The sequence below is a fragment of the Phyllostomus discolor genome, chromosome 12 (genome assembly GCF_004126475.2).
Source record: "Phyllostomus discolor isolate MPI-MPIP mPhyDis1 chromosome 12, mPhyDis1.pri.v3, whole genome shotgun sequence".
Taxonomy (NCBI): domain Eukaryota; kingdom Metazoa; phylum Chordata; class Mammalia; order Chiroptera; family Phyllostomidae; genus Phyllostomus; species Phyllostomus discolor.
The window spans coordinates 17,565,101-17,583,071 of record NC_040914.2 but is presented as its reverse complement, the minus strand read 5'-3'; the positions used below and the strand labels follow the sequence as shown (position 1 = coordinate 17,583,071).

Sequence of the window (17,971 nt, the reverse complement as noted above, 5' to 3'; positions counted from 1 at the left end):
AATCTTCACCTATCTAAACTTTGCTCCTCAACCATTTTTTTAAAAGATTGTATATATTTTTAGAGCGAGGGAAAAGGAGGGACAGTAAGAGTGAGAGAAACTTGGAACATGTCAGAGGTACATTGATCGGTTGCCTCTTGTGTGACCTTATCCGGGGACCTGACTAACAACACAGGCATGTGTCCTGACTAGAGATTGAACCGGTAACCTTACATTTTGCAAGCTGACAGTCAATGCTTTGAGCCACACCAGCCTTGCCTGTCCTGCCCGGCCCTGCCCTGCCCTGCCTTGTAGTAGTAGTAGTAGTAGTAGTAGTAGACGACCTTGACTATCTACTTCATGTTTCATCCTAACTCATGTCTATTCCTTGGTGAAGTCACCAACACTGCTGTACTTTTTGGCCAAGTAATGTATAACAGCCATTTTTTCAGTATGTAACTCACATCTCTTGAAAATGACTTCATACAATCATACCTAGCTGTGAGAGCTGATCATTTATGATAAGGATATTCCTTCCTCATAAGGTCAACATATATTTCACCAGTGTTTCCTTTTGTTCAGGTTGCTGCTGTGGAGCAAAGGATGTGGAAGAAGTGACTCAACAAAATGTTTCTGTAAGAATGGTAAAGTCAGAGAATCCCAAGGTGGCTTTGTCTTCCCAGAAGAGTCACCCATGTGAGAGTTGTGAGCTAGTGCTAAGATACATTTTCCACTTGACCAAGGAGCAGGAAATGCAACAGAGCCAGCAACCATTACAGTGTGGGGCATGTGCAAAACGATTTTACATCAGTACAAAGTGTCACCAGTACCAAGAGCACCATGTGAAAAAGAAGCCTTTCAGAAGAGGTGGGGACAGGATCCTACTTGCAGAGGGCTGCAATGGCAGTGTGTCCAAGAAGCTTTTTACCTGTGGGGAGGTTGGACAGGACATCGTTACAGAGTCAGAACATTTCCAACAAGAGGCTGCTCACACCACAGACAGGCCAAATAAAATCTCACCATCTGGAGACACTAATCAAAGCAGAGAAAATCATTTCACCCTGAGTGAATGTAAAAAACCCATTGGCTGCAACCATGCCTATGTTCAAAAGAAGAGTGTCCATACTGGAAGACAGTGTTTTGTGTGCCATGATGGTGGGAAAAATGTTTCCAGAATTTCTAGCTTTCATTATCGTCAGAGAGTTCCCAGTAGAGAAAAGCCCCATCAGTGCAGTGAATGTGGGAAATCTTTTACAAAACTGTCTCAACTTCATCGTCATCAGACAGTTCACACTGCAGAAAGGCCCTATCAGTGCAGTGTATGTGGGAAGTCTTTTAAAAGAAGAAATAGCCTGTATTTACATGGGAAAATTCACACTGGAGATAAGTCTTATGTGTGCAATCAATGTGGGAAATCTTTTAACAGAAATGATATCCTTCTTTCTCATCAGAGACTTCACACTGGAGAGAGGCCTTATGAGTGCAGTGAATGTGGCAAATCTTTTTTCCGAAAGACTTCACTTCATTGTCATCAGAGGGTTCACACTGGAGAAAGGCCTTATGAATGCAGTGAGTGTGGGAAATCTTATCAGAGTAAAAGTGGCCTTTGCTCTCATAAGAGTCTTCACACTGGAGAAAGACCTCATGAGTGCAGTGAATGTGGGAAATCATTCTTCCAAAAGAGTGCACTTCGTTCTCATCAGAGAGTTCATACTGGAGGCAGAAGTTATGAATGTAGTGAATGTGGGAAGTCTTTTCAGAGTAAAATTGGCCTTTGCTCTCATAAAAGTCTGCACAGTGGAGAAAGGCCATATGAGTGCAGCGGATGTGGGAAATCTTTCTTTCAAAAGAGTGCACTTCGTCGTCATGAGAGAGTTCATACTGGAGAAAGGCCTTATGAATGCAGTGAATGTGGGAAATCTTTCTCCCAAAAGGGCGTACTTCGTTTTCATCAGAGACTTCACACTGGAGAAAGGCTGTATGAATGCAGTGACTGTGGGAAATCTTTCCTCCGAAAGAATGAACTTCGTTGTCATCAGAATATTCACACAGGAGAAAAGCCTTATGTGTGCAGTGAATGTGGCAAATCTTATCACAGTAAAACTGGCCTTCGTTGTCATCAGAGTTTTCACACAGGAGAAAGGCCTTATGTGTGCAGTGAATGTGGCAAATCTTACCACAGTAAAACTGGCCTTCGTTCTCATCAGAGTTTTCACACAGGAGAAAGGCCTTTTGAGTGCAGCGAATGTGGGAAATCTTACCGCAGTCACTCTGGCCTGCGTTACCATCAGAATTTTCACACAGGAGAAAAGCCTTATGTGTGCAGTGATTGTGGGAAATCTTATCGCAGTAAAATTAGCCTGCTCTATCATGAGAGATTTCACAGAGGAGAAAGGCCTTATGAGTGCAGTGAATGTGGGAAATCTTATCGCAGTAAAATTAGCCTGCGCTATCATGAGAGATTTCACACAGGAGAAAGGCCTTGTTAGTACAGTGAATGTGCAGAAGGTCTCAGATGTTGGGACATGTACAGGATTTTACTTTCATGGTAACAATAACAGGGAATTCTGTGAAGCCTTGTCTGAATGAAATCTCATACAGCCAAGCACCAACAGTAAGGAGGTTCCCATGATAACCTCTCATTTGTGAAGCCTGTGTGTCCATGTTGCACTTTCTTGATTTACCCAGGTAGTTTGCCAGATCCTCATCACTGCATATTTCTGTTGAAGGTGTATAATGTTCTAAGAGATTCCATGAGTCATCATGGTTGGTTGATGTGGCCAGAAAAGGTAACTGTTGTGTGATTTATTGGAGAAAATTAAGAGTAGCCTAGGTTTTTCATTCTCTTTTCCTTGTACTCTTACTACTTGGTGCAGTGACCTGACTCAATTTTGGCCCAGAAAACATCATCTGAATTCAGATGTCAGCTTGTAGGAGGACCGCATTTTTGTGGGACATGCTCATTTTTACATAACCAGAGATCGTTTTTGAGTGTGCAGATCACCATTGCAGGAACTGCCAAGCTGATCTCCCTTGACTTGGTAAAATAATGGAGGACTATTTCCCAGGTCTTCTTTAATCTTGGGTGCTCTACTTATTGTGTGCTGTAGTTTATAAAGAGTTTTGGGCCCCACAAGCATCAAGATATGAAGAACTTTTATGTGTGTCTCATCTTCTCTACCTCCATGGGGACAGTTTGCTACAGAAATCAACTGAGTGGTTTTTGCCAGTCTTGCATTCCTGTTCATGTCTCCCCAGGCAAGACTGTGGGCTTTGTAGTTCTTATAGCTTCAATGCTTCAATGCTGTGAGTTTCAGGAGACATGAACATCACTGCAAAGAAGGGGTAGGTATGCCAACCTCAATATGTCTGGGAACATCATGATTTTTTTTTTCCATATAAAGGGTGGCAATATTATTGCAGGAAATCTCTGGCCCGGTCCTTGCAAAGTGCCATGTTCCATAATGTCTGCAGTTTCATGAGGGATGGTCAAGTGGTAGAACCACAGAAGTGAGGAAAACTGATTACAAGAGAAACACTTCTGTGACCAGGTACTGGAAGAGACTGAGGCAACTAGACAGAATGTGCATTTTCTCAGCATGCATCCAGAAACCTTTCTGAGAAAGACTGCAGGATCGGTGTGTACACTAATTGCAGGATCTGCAGGAATATTTATCTCTGTTGATTGAGTCATTGTCATGGAATATAATCAGAAGGTGTTGTGGCCCCAAATAGGTAGCTCAGTTGGGTAGAGTATCATCTTGATATGTCAAGGTTCTGATTTCAATTCTTGGTCAGGACACGTACGAGAAGCAACAAATGAATACACTTGTAAGTAGAACTACAAATCCAGATTTCTTGTTCTTTCCCCACCTTCTTCCTCTCTCCCCACCTTTCCCCCCTTTCTGTTTCTCTCTAAAATGATTAAAAATTGTTTTAAAAGTTTGTGGATTTCTGTCACCTCTGAGATGTTCCTGTCAGAGCCACTGGTGCCCTGGTAGAAAGAAAAATGAAGAAAAAGTGAATTTGTGTTCAGGGATGTAGCTATTTTTACCCAGCCACAGTGCTGTTGCTTTCAGTGAGTTTTTTATTTTTTCCTTTATTTGCTGTTACTGAGGCAAAGCCACACCCAGACCACATGAGAAAATGAATTGAATATAGAGTTGCTAATCCTATTTTCAAAATGAGTCGCATGTACACATTTTAAAAATGTTGAACCACTTTCAAAATGCTACAATTAGTAAACATATTTCAAGTATAATGGTTGGTCAGTCTACACTTATACATAACATTGAAACCATCACCATTGTCACAGTACTGATCATTACTGTCTCTGGGAATTTACCTCATGGCCATTTTAATCTCTCCTGCTCCTCACAGCTCTGGAAGTAAATAATGTTTTTTGTTCCATTCTAATAAATAACTTTGAAATTTTTAAATTTTAGATGGTATGAATAACATTCTGCTATCATATACTTTGCATATGTATTTGGAGATTTATTAATGATATGTTAGTGGCTCATCTGCTTTTGCTGAGAAATAATTTTTTTAAGTATATTTTATTGATTATTCTATTACCATTGTCCCAATTTTTCTCCACTTTCTCCCTCTGTACCCCCCTCTCACCAGTATTCCCCCTCCCCCTTAGTTCATGTCCATAGGTCATACATACAAGTTCTTTGGCTTCTCCATTTCCTATACTATTGTTAGTGCCTTGACCGGTGCAGCTGTGTCTGTCAGGTCCCAATGGAAGGCAACGGAGGCAATGGGGGATTAAGAAATAAAGAGACAGTGTCAGAGGGGGGTCAGGTGGAGTCCCTTCTCTGGAATGCAGAGGAGGGAACTCTACCGGTGAAGTCAGGCTGTACATATTGAGTAAGCTTTGAAGCAGAGCGTGAGAAAGACAAACCACAAGGCTAGGTACATTTTATTTTTAAAGAACATTTGCTGCTCCTTGGTGGAGTGATATAGCAAGCAGCCAAGTCATTCTTTTCTTACAACAATCTATCAGGCAGTCTTCCAAGGCCTGCTTCCAACTCCCTTGGCACGCATTATCCTTCTCGGCTCTCCACATCTTAGCCTCCCTCTGTCTATTTTGTGCCTACCATTTATGCTTATTCCCTGTACCTTTCCCCCTATTCTACTCCCTCCCCCTCCCTATTGGTAACCGTCCATTAGATCTCCATTTCTGTGATTCTGTTCCTGTTTTAGGTGTTTCCTTTGTTTTTGTTTTTAGGTTCAGTTGGTGATACCTGTGAGTCTTTTCTCATTTACTGTTCATAGTTTTGAATTTTTTTTCATAGATAAGTCACTTTAGTATTTCATATAATAAGGCTTGCTGAAGAGGAACTCCTTCAACTTGCCCTTATCTGAGAAGCACTTTGCCCTTCCATTCTATGTAATAGCTTTCCTGGATAGAGTAATCTTGGATGTAGGTCCTTGCCTTTCATGACTTGTAATACTTCTTTCCAGCCCCTTCTTGTCTGTAAGGTTTGCTTTGAGAAATCAGCTGATAGTGTTATGGGCATTCCCTTGCAGTTAAGTTTCTACTTTTCTCTGGCCGCTTTTAGGATTCTCTTCTCATCTTTAATCTTGGATAATTTATTCTGATGTGTCTTGGTGTGGTCCTCCCTGGGTCGAATTTCTTTGGGACTCTCTGAGCTTCCTGGACTTCCTGGAAGTCTCTTCCATTGGCTAGATTGAGGAAGTTTTCCTTCATTATTTTTTGCAATAAGTTTTCAATTTCTTGATCTTCCCCTTCTTCTGGCATCCCTATGATATGGACTGCCATATCAGTGGAATGTGGAATGTTTAAAGTTGTCTCACAGGTTCCTAAGTCTCTTTATTTTTTTGAATCCTGGTTTTTCCTCCCGTTCCCATTGAATGTTTACTTTTTCCTTCTGTTTCAAATCATTGAGTCTTGGTTTCCTTCCTCTCACTATTAGTTCCCTGCATATCTTTCTTTATTTCACTTTTCATAGACTTCACTTCTTCTATTTTGCAACCATACTCAGGATTTTCTGTGAGGATCCTGATTATCAGTGTTTTGTACTCAGCATCATCTGGGTTAGCTATGTCCTCATTGCTTAGTTGTTTTTCTGGAGCTTTGATGTATTCTTTGATTTGGGCTATATTTCTTTGTCTTGGTGCTGGTCTTACATGGTAAGGGGCAGGGCCTTAGGTATTCACCAGGGCAGAGTAACCCACTTCACCATGTTGTGAGTGCTGTATATGAAGGAAGGGTCTGAGAGGGAACCATGTGGCTTGCTTGGCTGTGTCTCCACTTTCAGTCACTTCTGCTCCCCACCAGAGAATTGAGCCCTTGTGGTGCTGATTCCCAGTTGGGTGGGTTTGTGTACATTCTAGGGACTTGTGTGTCCCTCCATTGTACTGTCCTGTGAGACTGGGAGTTATTCCTACTACTGTAACACCCACAGAATTTTACAGTCAGAGGTTTTCAGGCTTTAGTTTCCTACGTTGGAAGCCTTGGTTGTGCTGTCTGTCTTGCATTCCAATTGTTCCTCCTGGTTTATCCCCACACAATGTGGGACCTTCATTCTACCAGCTGGAGCCTGGCCCACACAGTCTGCAACTACCTTGCCGGGTGTCCTTGCTGCCCCAGCTGCTCGTCTCTGCCTCTCCTACCACTCTGGATTAATGTGTCTTTAAGTCTTTGGTTGTCAGACTTCCATGCAGTTCGATTTTTGGCAGTTCTGGTTACTTTTTTGTTTCTAAATTTGCTGTCTTTTCAGTTGTGTGAGAAAGCAAATTGTATCTACCTACACCTCTATCTTGGCCAGAAGTGAGAAATATTCTGATCAAAGGTAGCACTATGTATTGATCCATATAATTGGTTATATCTAATTTTTGACTATTTAAAATTAAACTGGTATAAATATTTGTTATTATTCTTTATATACACATAAGTTTCATTTACCTTTGTCCATAACTCAGTGCACAGTCTGAGTCATAGGTCAGCTGAGTGCTTAAGTTACAGAAATTAGCAACTTTTGATGTAAACTGATTGTACCTTTTTGCATTCTTCCAGCATTGTGTGAGAGATTCCGTTGCTCCACATCCTGGAGAATATTTGGTTTGGTCAGTCAAATTTTGACAAACTTTTTTATCTTTGCACTGCTATTGCACTGTTGTTTCGTAATTATGTTTCAAAGGATTTATGGTGAGCCTTTTCTCAGATGTGCATTTGCTATGTCTGTATCTCTGCTAAATGTCTGATCCTATGTTCTAGCTAATGTGATAGGAGTTTTGTCAGCTTTTTATAACAAAAGGACAGTGAAACAACAAAGATGCATAGTAGAATTTCCCTTATGTCTGACCTTTCTTGCTTTATGAAATAAAATTTTTTTCATATTGGAATCAAGTTCTAATATTTTTTCTCTATATTTTGCACAATGTACTGGCCACTTTTGTTTTAGCTTCCAGTATTAACATTCTTTATCAGTTGAAAAAGTCCAGTCATTTGATAATGCAATAAGCCCTTGTTTTGTAGTGTAATGTAATCCCATTTTTCTGGTCTTATATCATGGGGGCTCTTGGGATGGAACAGGTTTCCGAAGGAGACCCAATGGCATCAGGATGTGCAGGGTGTTTTGGAATCTGAAAGCTCATGCACAGTGAAATATGTGGTCATGATCAGACTTCCCATGGTCTGAGTGAGGCACCTTGCATTTGAATCTTTGATTCTCAGATGGTACCCACAATCAAATTGTTACAGGAAGGCACGAACGTGGAGTGGATCCTCCTCAGGCAGCCTGTAGTGTGTGGGGTTTTGACTTTGTGCAGGAATGATTTCACAACAGGAGACCATGTGATTTTCAGAGTACGTTTATGAAGACTGAGGACAGTGCAACCAAGGAAGGACTTGGGTTAGAGGAAGTAACAGGAGACTAGGTGGTGCTTTGCGTTGGCTCCTTAGAAAAGTTGTAAGAGAGGAGTGAGCCACAGCAAGGCTGCTTTCAGGTCACAGGGAAGTCAGAGCAAAGGAAGCCTTACACAGATTTTCAAAAGGTAGTTTGGAGTCAGGATGCCACTAGCTGCAAATCTCATGGGGACTGGTAAAGGTCATGCCAGGGAAGAGGCATGGATGTGCTCCAGAACCAGCCAGCCCTGAGCCTTTGTCCTGAGAGCTTTTTACTTCTATTTGGCCTATAACAGTCTTCCAGGAAATTTTGGGAATATTTTTGGTCTGCTATGGTGGTTTACTTTTATCTTGAGTGTGGCTGGCTTTAATGGGGTTTGTTGTTACTTGCTCCCCTGAATTCACGTGAGCTTGGGTTAGCTGGCACAAATGACATTTGATCTCAGTTCTCTATGTTCCAGACCAGGGAGATTGAAACTGTGTGTACTCTGGTCAGGGAGGGGACTTATGAACCATTTGTGCTCAAGTGCCCTGGTTAGGGGAGATAGGGTCTTGTGATTCACCTGCTGGCTGTAAGTTGCTCGAACTGTTTAACTTTGTTTAATTTTCTTGTCTCAGTTTTCCTATTGCAATGGCTCTGGAATTTTCCTTGCTTCTTACTACATAGAAAAGGGAACACATATGCAAATAATTCTTAACCAGGCTCCCTGTTCGCTACTTTCCTCAGAGGTGACATGTTAGGGTTTGGGTGTTACTGAATTTCACTTCTGGTAGTAGCAGGACTGTAAACCTGGGCAGGCACTGGCAGTTCTGTGTTGCAGACAGAGAAATGAAACAGGTGCTGCTGCTGTTTGGGAAGCAGCAGGGGAGTGAGCGGGAGCAGGTTGTTCTGTATTCACCATGAGTTTTGTTTCAGTCTCTAGAAACATAGGCCAGCCTCTTACCAGGGCTGTGAGGAAGGTGTTTTTTCTCTAAGTCATCTCTCTTTGTGGGAACAAACATTCTACAAGACTTTCTGAATCCCTATCTTGGTAAAGGGCCACAAACATCCAAGTATAAGGCATTTCTTCCACTTGTCTTCATTTCTGCAAAACAAATCTAGTTGGACAGTAATGTTACAATTCAGAGATCCAGTTACAGGCTTGACTTTATTGTCTTTGAGTTTATATTGAGGCCAGTGGCATTGCAAAGGATGATGAGGCATTTTTTTCTCCTGATTATTGCCCTTAGCTTGGACCAATTGTCAAGGAGACACCCTAGGGTGAGGGTGGAGGAATCTTGGGGGATGCATTCGCACTGCCCATTTCATTTCTGTTTTCCCTGGTCGGTGCAGCTGATGACTGATGATCTGCGTGACCGGACTTGAGGCAGCAGATGCATGGCCAGTTCAGTTATTGCTTAGAATTTTATAAATTTGTCCTGTTCATTGGTATGATCTGAAATTTTATTTTTAGAAAATGATTTGGAATAGCTCACAGTTCTTCCATGGATTTGTAAATGATGAGACTTATTAGTAAATGTAGCAGAACAAAACAGTGACTGTCTTTAGATAACAAAAAGAAATGACACGCTTACAGGTCTGATCCCAATGCGATTTTCAGGGATCTCCCTCTTTCGGACAGAACACCATATCTCAATCACCTTCTGAATGCGTGTGGGCACTGTTAGACTCTTGGAGATTTACATACCCTGTAGAATGTTTGCTTTACTAATAACAACATGTTTGTACACATAGAACCTAGTTACTCTCTCTTTAATTGGAAAACTTTCTCATGTGATTTAAGCATAGGAAATAGGCCTAATTCGTCCAAAATTTCTCTTTTGTAAGGAGAAAGAATAAATCCTTGAGATATTTCAGGGACCCACTGAATTATCTCCAAGAGATTTCTAGGTTAAAAAGGAGTCTTTTTTTTTTAAATTTTATTTTAATCATTGTTCAAATACAGTTTTCTCCTTTTTACTCCCAATCCAGCCCCCCCCTCCCACCCCTCCCCACTTCCCTCCCATTACCACCCTCCCCTTAGTTTTTGACCATGTGTCCTTTAACTTTGTTCCCGTGAACCCTTCCCACTGTCCCCTGAAATTCCCTCTACTCTCTTCTGTGGGCACTGTCAGCCTGACCTCTATTTCAGTGTCTTTGGTTATATTTTGCTTGTTTCTTTGTTTTGTTATTTAGGTTCCTGTTAAAGGTGAGATCATATGGTATTTGTCTTTCACTGCCTGGCTTGTTTCACTTAGCGTAATGTTTTCCAGCTCCATCCAAGCTGTTGCAAAGGGTAGGAGCTCCTTCTTTCTTTCTGCTGCATAGAATTCCATTGTGTAAATGTACCATGGTTTTTTGATCCATTCCTTTACTGATGGGCATCTTGGTTGCTTCCAGCATCTAGCTATTGTAAATTGTGCTGCTATGAACATTGGGATGCATTGGTTCTTTTGAATTGGTATTTTAGTATTCTTAGAATAGAGTCCCAGCAGTGGAATCGCAGGGTCAAAAGGCAGATCCATTCTTACTTTTCTGAGGAAGTTCCATACTGCTTTCCATAGTGGTTGTACCAGTCTGCAGTCCCACCAACAAGAAGGAGTCTTTTAAAATTTCAATTCTGAGATGCTCATCAAACTTATTTGACCTAAGAATTATATATTGTTATGAAATAATATTTAATTTTTTATTTAGTTAAGGTGATAATAAAATGTAAGAAACATTAATACATGCTGGCAAAATTTCAATTCCTAGGATGAAGAGAAATGATTTTCTTGAAATTTGATCAAGTATGTTATTACCACACTATAACATATAAATGTTGTAATAAAATAATCTGACCTTTCTAGGCAGATACAGGAACTTTTTCCTGCTTAACATACTGAAAGAGACCCATATAAATTCTGTGTTAGCTTACTTTTGATATTTAGATTCATTTACCTAGTTAAATTCATTATTAAGCTTACCTATATAATTTCCAGATCTCTTTATGAAACTTCTTTAACTTATATAAACCATTTGTCACTTACACAGTCCTTTTGCTTTGTTTCTTCTTATCGGGAAATAACCCACTTTAGAACAAATTCTTTTTCTTCAACAAGTATTTTCACATTTTGTGTCTTTATTGTCAAACCATATGTTACTCAGGAGTTGCAAACCAGGCAGCTATACCGCACTTGTGTTTGTAATATTCTGAAGAAAACCACCTGGAGGATCAGCAGAGGTGAACATGCTGTGGACATGACACTTACTACTCACGTTACAGGGGAGCTCACCAATGGCTGCAGAATGTTGTAAGACAGACTGAACCCTGCATCCAGCCTTGGTGCTACTTACAGGTCTAGAAAAGGAGCAGTGGCAGCCAGAAGGGAGCCATGGTAGCCTGTGAGAATGCTGCAGGGTTGTGATAAACACAGGGGCCTTCAGAAGGCTGGGTTATGCAGGCTGTTGTTCTTGCTCCTTAAGGCTGCTGGTCAGGCAGCCACCTGTTCTCTGAGGTGAAGGGGCCATATCTTGAGCTACCTCACACACCATGCAGACATTACCCTTCCACCTAACAATCTTTGCATTACTTGTGTTGGAAGAGAAGTCCCTGGGTGGTGAGAGCATTGGTGCATTGAATGTACTTACTACAAGTACAGTACCAGCTATACCCCCAAGAGGAGCAGAAGAAGGAAGAGGCTGAGACTGCCAAGGAGCACATGGCTTTTATCTTTCACTGACCAGACAATGCCCAGGATTTTGACAGAGAAACCAGGTCCCTGCCTCTACGGCACCAAAGTGTCTCCTTGCCTGATGGAAGAGAGACAAGGGAATGGAATCTTAGACTGGAACAGAGAGGCTGTTAGCTGATTTTCCCAAAGTAGGGATAGGCTGGAATTCCTGAAGCACCATCACCTTGATAGGGAATTTTTGTGTCCAACTCAACCATCTCGTTGTGACCAGTCCATTCACCCAACAGTTGAGTCTCACTTCAGGAGGTGGTGATGCAGACAGGCTTCTGAAGTGAGTGCAGTGTTGTGTAAACAAAAGCATTCTTTACATTGGGAAATATATTTGATAACATCTAGAAACTCAGGGTCCTTCATTGGTAAAAACATTTATAGTTTTGAGAGACATTTTATTTTTTTAAGGATTTATTTAGTTATTTTTAGAGCAAGAGAAAGAGAGGAAGAGAAATATCAGTGTGTGGTTGGCTCTTACGCTTCTCCAGTTGGGGCCCTGGCCCACAACTCAGGCATGTGCCCTGCCTGGGAATCTGGCCTGTGACACTTTGGTTCCCAGGCTGGCACTCAATCCAATGAGCCACACCAGCCAGGGCAGAGACATATTTCTAATAAAGAATAAGACATTGATTAACAGCCTCTAACTTATTTTCTGCCTTCTCTATAATAAAAAGTTAAAAGTAGGTGAACTTAAGACTAGTAATTAATCTTTCTATATTTTAAGTTAATAACTTTGAAAGATAGTAGCCAAATTTAAACCAGCTTTAATATCAAATATTTTCCTAGACCACAGTGTCATGAAAAAAAATGTTCAGATCTTTATTCTTTTTTTTTACATTTTAAAAATATATTTTATTGATTATGCTATTACAGTTGTCCCATTTTCCCCCTTCACTCCCCTTCCCACTGTACACCCTCTCCCACCTATATCCCCCCCTTTAGTCATGTCCATGTGTCGTACTTATAATTTCTTTAGCTTCTACATTTCCCATACTATTCTTACCCTCCCCCTATCTATTTTCAACCTACATTGTAAGCTACTTATTCTCTGTACCTTTTCCCCCTCTCTGCTCCTCCCACTCCCCTGTTGCTAACCCTCCATGTGATCTCCATTTCTGTGGTTCTGTTCCTGTTTTAGTTGTTTGCTTAGTTTCTTTTGGTTTTGCTTTAGGTGTGGTTGTTAATAATTGTGAGTTTGCTGTCCTTTTACTATACATGTTTTTTCTTTATCTTCTTTTCTTAGATAAGTCCCTTTAACATTTCATAAAATAAGGTCTTGGTGATGATGAACTCCTTTAACTTGACCTTATCTGAGAAGCACTTTATCTGCCCTTCCATTCTAAATGAGAGCTTTGCTGGATAGAACAATCTGGGATGTAGGTCCTTGTCTTTCATGACTTGGAATATTTCTTTCCAGCCCCTTCTTGCCTGTAAGGTCTCTTTGGAGAAATCAGCTGACAGTCTGATGGGAACTCCTTTGTAGGTTACTGTCCCCTTATCTCTTGCTGCTTCTAGGATTCTCTCCTTCATTTTTACCTTGGTTAATGTAATTATGATGTGCCTTGGTGTGTTTCTTCTTGGGTCCAACTTCTTTGGGGCTCTCTGAGCTTCTTGGATTTCTTGGAAGTCTATTTCCTTTGCCAGAGTGGGGAAGTTCTCCTTTATTATTCGTTCAAATACGTGCTCAATCTGTTGCTTTTCCTCTTCCCCTTCTGGTACCCCTATAATTCAGATGTTGGAACGTTTAAAGATGTCCTGGAGGTTCCTAAGCTTCTCCTCATTTTTTTTGAATTCTTATTTCTCCATTCTTTCCTGCTTGGTTGTTTTTTCTTCCTTCTGCTCCACTCTTGTTTTGAGTCCCAGTTTCCTTCCCTTCACTATTGGTTCTCCGTGCATCTTTCTTCATCTCTTTTATGGTAACCTGCATTTTTTCATGTAATTTGTGCCCCAAATCAACCAATTCCATGAGCTTCCTGATCACCAGTGTTTTGAACTGTGCATCTGATAGATTGGTTATTTCTTGGTCGCTCAAAAGGGTGAGTCCTAGGGGACTGATCTGTTCTTCTGTTGGAGACATGTCTCTCTCTCTCTCTCTCCTTTTTTTTTCCCCCGGGTCTGGTTGCTCTTGTTATGGTGAGGGGTGGAGCCTTAGGTGTTTACCTGGGCTGGGCACCCCAGTCGCTAGATTGTGACATTGTATGTGGGGGTGGGGGCAGGAGGGAACAATGGCGGTAGCTCTGTTCTCCTGGGATCTCAGTCCCGTCTCTGGGATCCTGGGTTGCGCGCTCTGCCCTGGTCCACAATGCTACCTCACTGGGTCCGCCAGCTGCCGCTTGCGTACTCAGAGCCCACCGCTGTGTCCCAGAAGGCTTACGGTCTCCCGGTTGCCTTATGTGCTCAGTTCTCCCCGATGTCCATGTGCCAAGACCCGCGCCCACTCCTCTCAGCCCCTCCTACCAGTCTGAATGAACGGGTGTACTTCAACTTCTTGGCTGTCCGAGTTCCATTCAGATAAATTCTCTATCAGTTCTGGGTGTTATTCTGGCTCTAAATTGTTGTTGTTCTAATCTTGGTTGTGTGTGGAGGTACAGTGCGTCCACCTATGCCTCCATCTTGCTGGAAGTCAGATCTTTATTCTTTACCATACACATAAACAGTATTATTGATTGCAGAGAAAACAAGATTTTTTTTCCTTTTTATTTGTCCTTGACAACTTTAAGGAGGCTGGAGAATAGGGAGATGGATGAGCTGTTAGTCCTGGGGGAATTTCAGCTGCTTCAGTTTTAAAAAGTATCTGTTTTGTTTGTTTGTTTGTTTGTTTGTTTTTTCACATTGGAGGGAGGGGCAATCACCTCTGCTGTTTCCACAGCCTGCACAGTTTAGGATGTTAAAGGACTCACTATATTTTGTTTTGTTGTAATTGCCCAGTAGGAAGATTTGTTAAGACTCTCAGTGAAAGTTGTAAAAGCCATGAATGAGTTGTGGAAACAAAAAGTCTTGGCCTATTTTAAGAACTTGCATGTATCATATCTTCAACTGCATTCAAGTGGGAGAAAGAAAAACCCAGTAACAAGAGATGAGATGTGTCATGAGTGGAATGAGGTTGTCATAATTGGTGTAATGAATGCTTCAGGCAGAGGACAGTGAGTTATATAGAACAAGTGGAGAAATGTGCTGTGGACATGGTTATCCCTTGCCCTCAGGTGGCCTCACCAAAGACCTGGGCTAGATTATCTGAGGATAGATTTACCCCACTCAGACAGAAGTCTCAACTCCACACTGGCAGATAAAGAAATAAAAAGACAAAGTACACAGTAGTCTCATAGATGTGTCTACCTCATACCCTGAAACTGTTTTACCCATCAACCTGGACTTTGCCTAGATGCCCTGGGGGTGGATTCACCCCACTTGGGTGGGAGGGTCAATTCCAGCATGGAACAAAGAAACACCCAGAAGGGCATAGTTCTGCTGCCCCCAACCCCCACCCCCAGCCAAACCTGGCCAGCCAGATATACAGTCTCCTGGGAAAAGAAACACTCTGTAGCTTAGCTGGGGAGATTCCTGTCTGTATTCCAGCTTTGTAGAGTTGTCCATGCTTGGCCAGGCTTCTGCTTTTAAACCAAAAACTGCATCTTCATGATAGGCCCTGGGAATCCTTCATCCTTTCAAACCACATGGCCAAGACTCCCTTCTCTGCTCCCTGGACTCATGGTTAAGAGCACACATGAAAGAGCCTCTCATGGCTGTCTTACTCTACTTTCCACACAGTCTAGAGCTCAAGCAGAGAGAGAAAGGGGGAGGGAGGGTGAGAGAGAGAAAGCACACACTCCTGGCTACCACTGTACCTGGGTTTAAATCATGGCATGGATCTTCCTCAGTAACTCCATTTCCAACTACTCCCACAAAGGGTTACACCTGCCAGCAGCCTGATTTCTTATGCCTTTCCTGGCTGCCATTGTTAGTCCCAGACAAGGAAGACCCTGTGAATGGGACCTAACCACCTTCCTGCACTCTCACAAGTACAGCAACCCCTCCAGCTACAGAAGATCAGTGGTTAGAGTCAAACCCATCTCTCAGGCTCTGAGCAAGCCCAGCATTTCTAAAACATTGGCCAAGTTCTTTAACTACTCAAAGTAACTCTCAATGGCCCTCTCTGCTTACCCCATCCCCCAAGCAATTGCTGTGTGGGCTTTTGGATTTGGGGGGACCTCTAGCTCAGCACCTCATTAAACTGTGGGCAGTTCCTCTTCTGTGGGTAAGAATCTTAGGGTAGGTTTTAAATAATATTTATTAGCTTTCCACTTTCATTATTAATATGCTGATGCATCAAAATGAGCATGTGGGTATGTTAGGGAATATTCTTCTGTCTACTGTTTCACTTGCATCATGGGTCTGTGTGGCTTCTAAAAGGGTTTTGGTTATTTGTTCACCTGACTTTATCTGTCCTTGTATTTAGCTCCCACAATCACATTACTTACGTCTCTGTTCTCTATTTCCCAGACTGTGTTGACTCAAACCATGCATTCTCTGGTTGAGGAGGAGAGGTATAAACCATATCCTCTGAGTGGCCTTGGTTAGGGGAAATAAGTTCTTGTGATTCCCCAGCTGCCTATAAGTTGCTCAAACAGTTTGGCCTTGTTAATGGTTTTCTGTTTTGTTTTGTTTTGTTTTTGTCTCAGTTTCCTCATTCCATTGGCCCAGAAATTTTCTTGGCTTCTTCCTGTTCTTTCAAAAAATGAACTCTTTTCTTCATCTTGGCTTCAGTTTTCTCATCTGTAAAATGAATATAAGAATGTTTTATTATTTGCCCTGGCTGGTGTAGCTCAGTGGATTGAGTGCGGGCTGCAAACCAAAGCATCACAGGTTCGATTCCCAGTCAGGGCACATGCCTGGGTTGCAGGCCATGGCCCCCAGCAACTGCACATTGATGTTTCTCTCTCTCTCTCTTTCTCCCTCCCTTCCCTCTCTAAAAATAAATAAATAAAATCTTTTTTTAAAAAAAGAATGTTTCATTTCTAGGCTGTTGGAGAAGATCAGTGTTGAGGTATCCATTCCCGGTGCTGCAGATGTGACTGCAGCCTGCCCAGATTTAGGCCACTCCCCCTTCTGCCTGCAGAATTATTCCAGGACAGTCACCCCTCATTCCCCCTATACTCACAAGCACCTTTGTTTTGGGGTGTATTTGTGAATGTAATCAGGCTTCATATAACCCGCTGACCCATGTGCAGGAAGACAGGTGCTGTGGGCACTGAGATCTCTGTGTGGAACATCAACCTGGGGATCTATCTCCTGGTGATTCGCTAGAGCTCCCTGAATCTCATCTAGCTGAAGGTAACCTGCAGATCCTATATCCTGTCTGGGTCTTTCTTGGTATTTGTTTTGCAACCCCAGAAAATATTTGTTTTCCTCTGTAACATTTCTTAATGTATTTTCATGATATGGTTTGTATTTTTTTAAGAATGGATCATGTATCTGGGAATGCAGTCCTTTAGCAAATTTACATTTGCTACCAAGATGTCTACAAAGATTGTCATCCATGAAGGTGTTGCGAGTGGGCATCCAACTCTGAAAAAAGGTTTTGTATCCAAGGATCTCATCTCTGCCAAGAAAGAATGATCACTTCACCTGTATTTGCAAATGACTTTTCTTATTGAATTTTCTACACATGGTCTATTCCAAAAGTCTAAGAATATGACATGTGCTTAGAAGCAAAGACAGTGTACCAAATATATATTCTGTGACAGTATGGCTGTAATGTTGGCATCTGTGTGGTTTGGGAATGTGGGCATCTGAACTTAAGAGAGAAGTTTTTCACTTCAGAATTTCACCTCCTTGCTGGTAAGTGATGACACCTACACCGGTTAATGCAGTGACAGTGTATCCAAAGGACTGGAGATTCTTTCTGGCATAAAAATTAAGGTGAGAACACGGCAGAAAGGTATGAATGATGATTAGTAGGGCTATAAAATCAGCATTTTTCATTTTTTTAAATTTTCACTTTTCAGTAGTCTTTATTTTCCTTTTTCTGTAAGGTTTTGATCAATTTATGCCAAATCTCTAAGTATTTTTTGTTTTTCTTTAAAATTTTGTTTCAAATTTTATTTACTTTTTTGCCTTGTTGTTTAACCCCCTTATACCCACCTCCCCCTTAATGAGCATTTTTAAATAGCTAGAAAACAACATGCTCTGAAGCCTAACAACAGGTAAGTCGCAATGGGTGGTCTTTAATGGACAGTGAGTTCTAAGAGGTAAGAGTGTTTACTTGAACTATAGTTATGAGGGAAACTTGGCTACCATGAAAGTCTCGTTTCTACAAAGTGTGAATCTTTTGTATTCATTAGAATTTGAGGACAAAAAAGTTAGGTGATAAATATATAGCGAGGTGTGAGGAGACAAACTTGGAATTGT

At 41.6% G+C, this 17,971-nt stretch overlaps 1 protein-coding gene across 1 annotated transcript in view; it reads left to right on the top strand.

Annotated features, from left to right (window-relative positions):
- LOC114511468 (zinc finger protein 260-like) overlaps positions 1 to 17,971 on the top strand; it is an 87,220-nt gene that overhangs the window by 6,943 nt on the left and 62,306 nt on the right. Inside the window, exon 3 of the mRNA XM_028530160.2 lies at positions 562 to 2,708. Coding sequence (XP_028385961.1) covers positions 562 to 2,468 — 1,907 coding nt within the window. The 3' untranslated portion in view covers positions 2,469 to 2,708. The remainder of the gene's footprint in view (positions 1 to 561; positions 2,709 to 17,971) is intronic.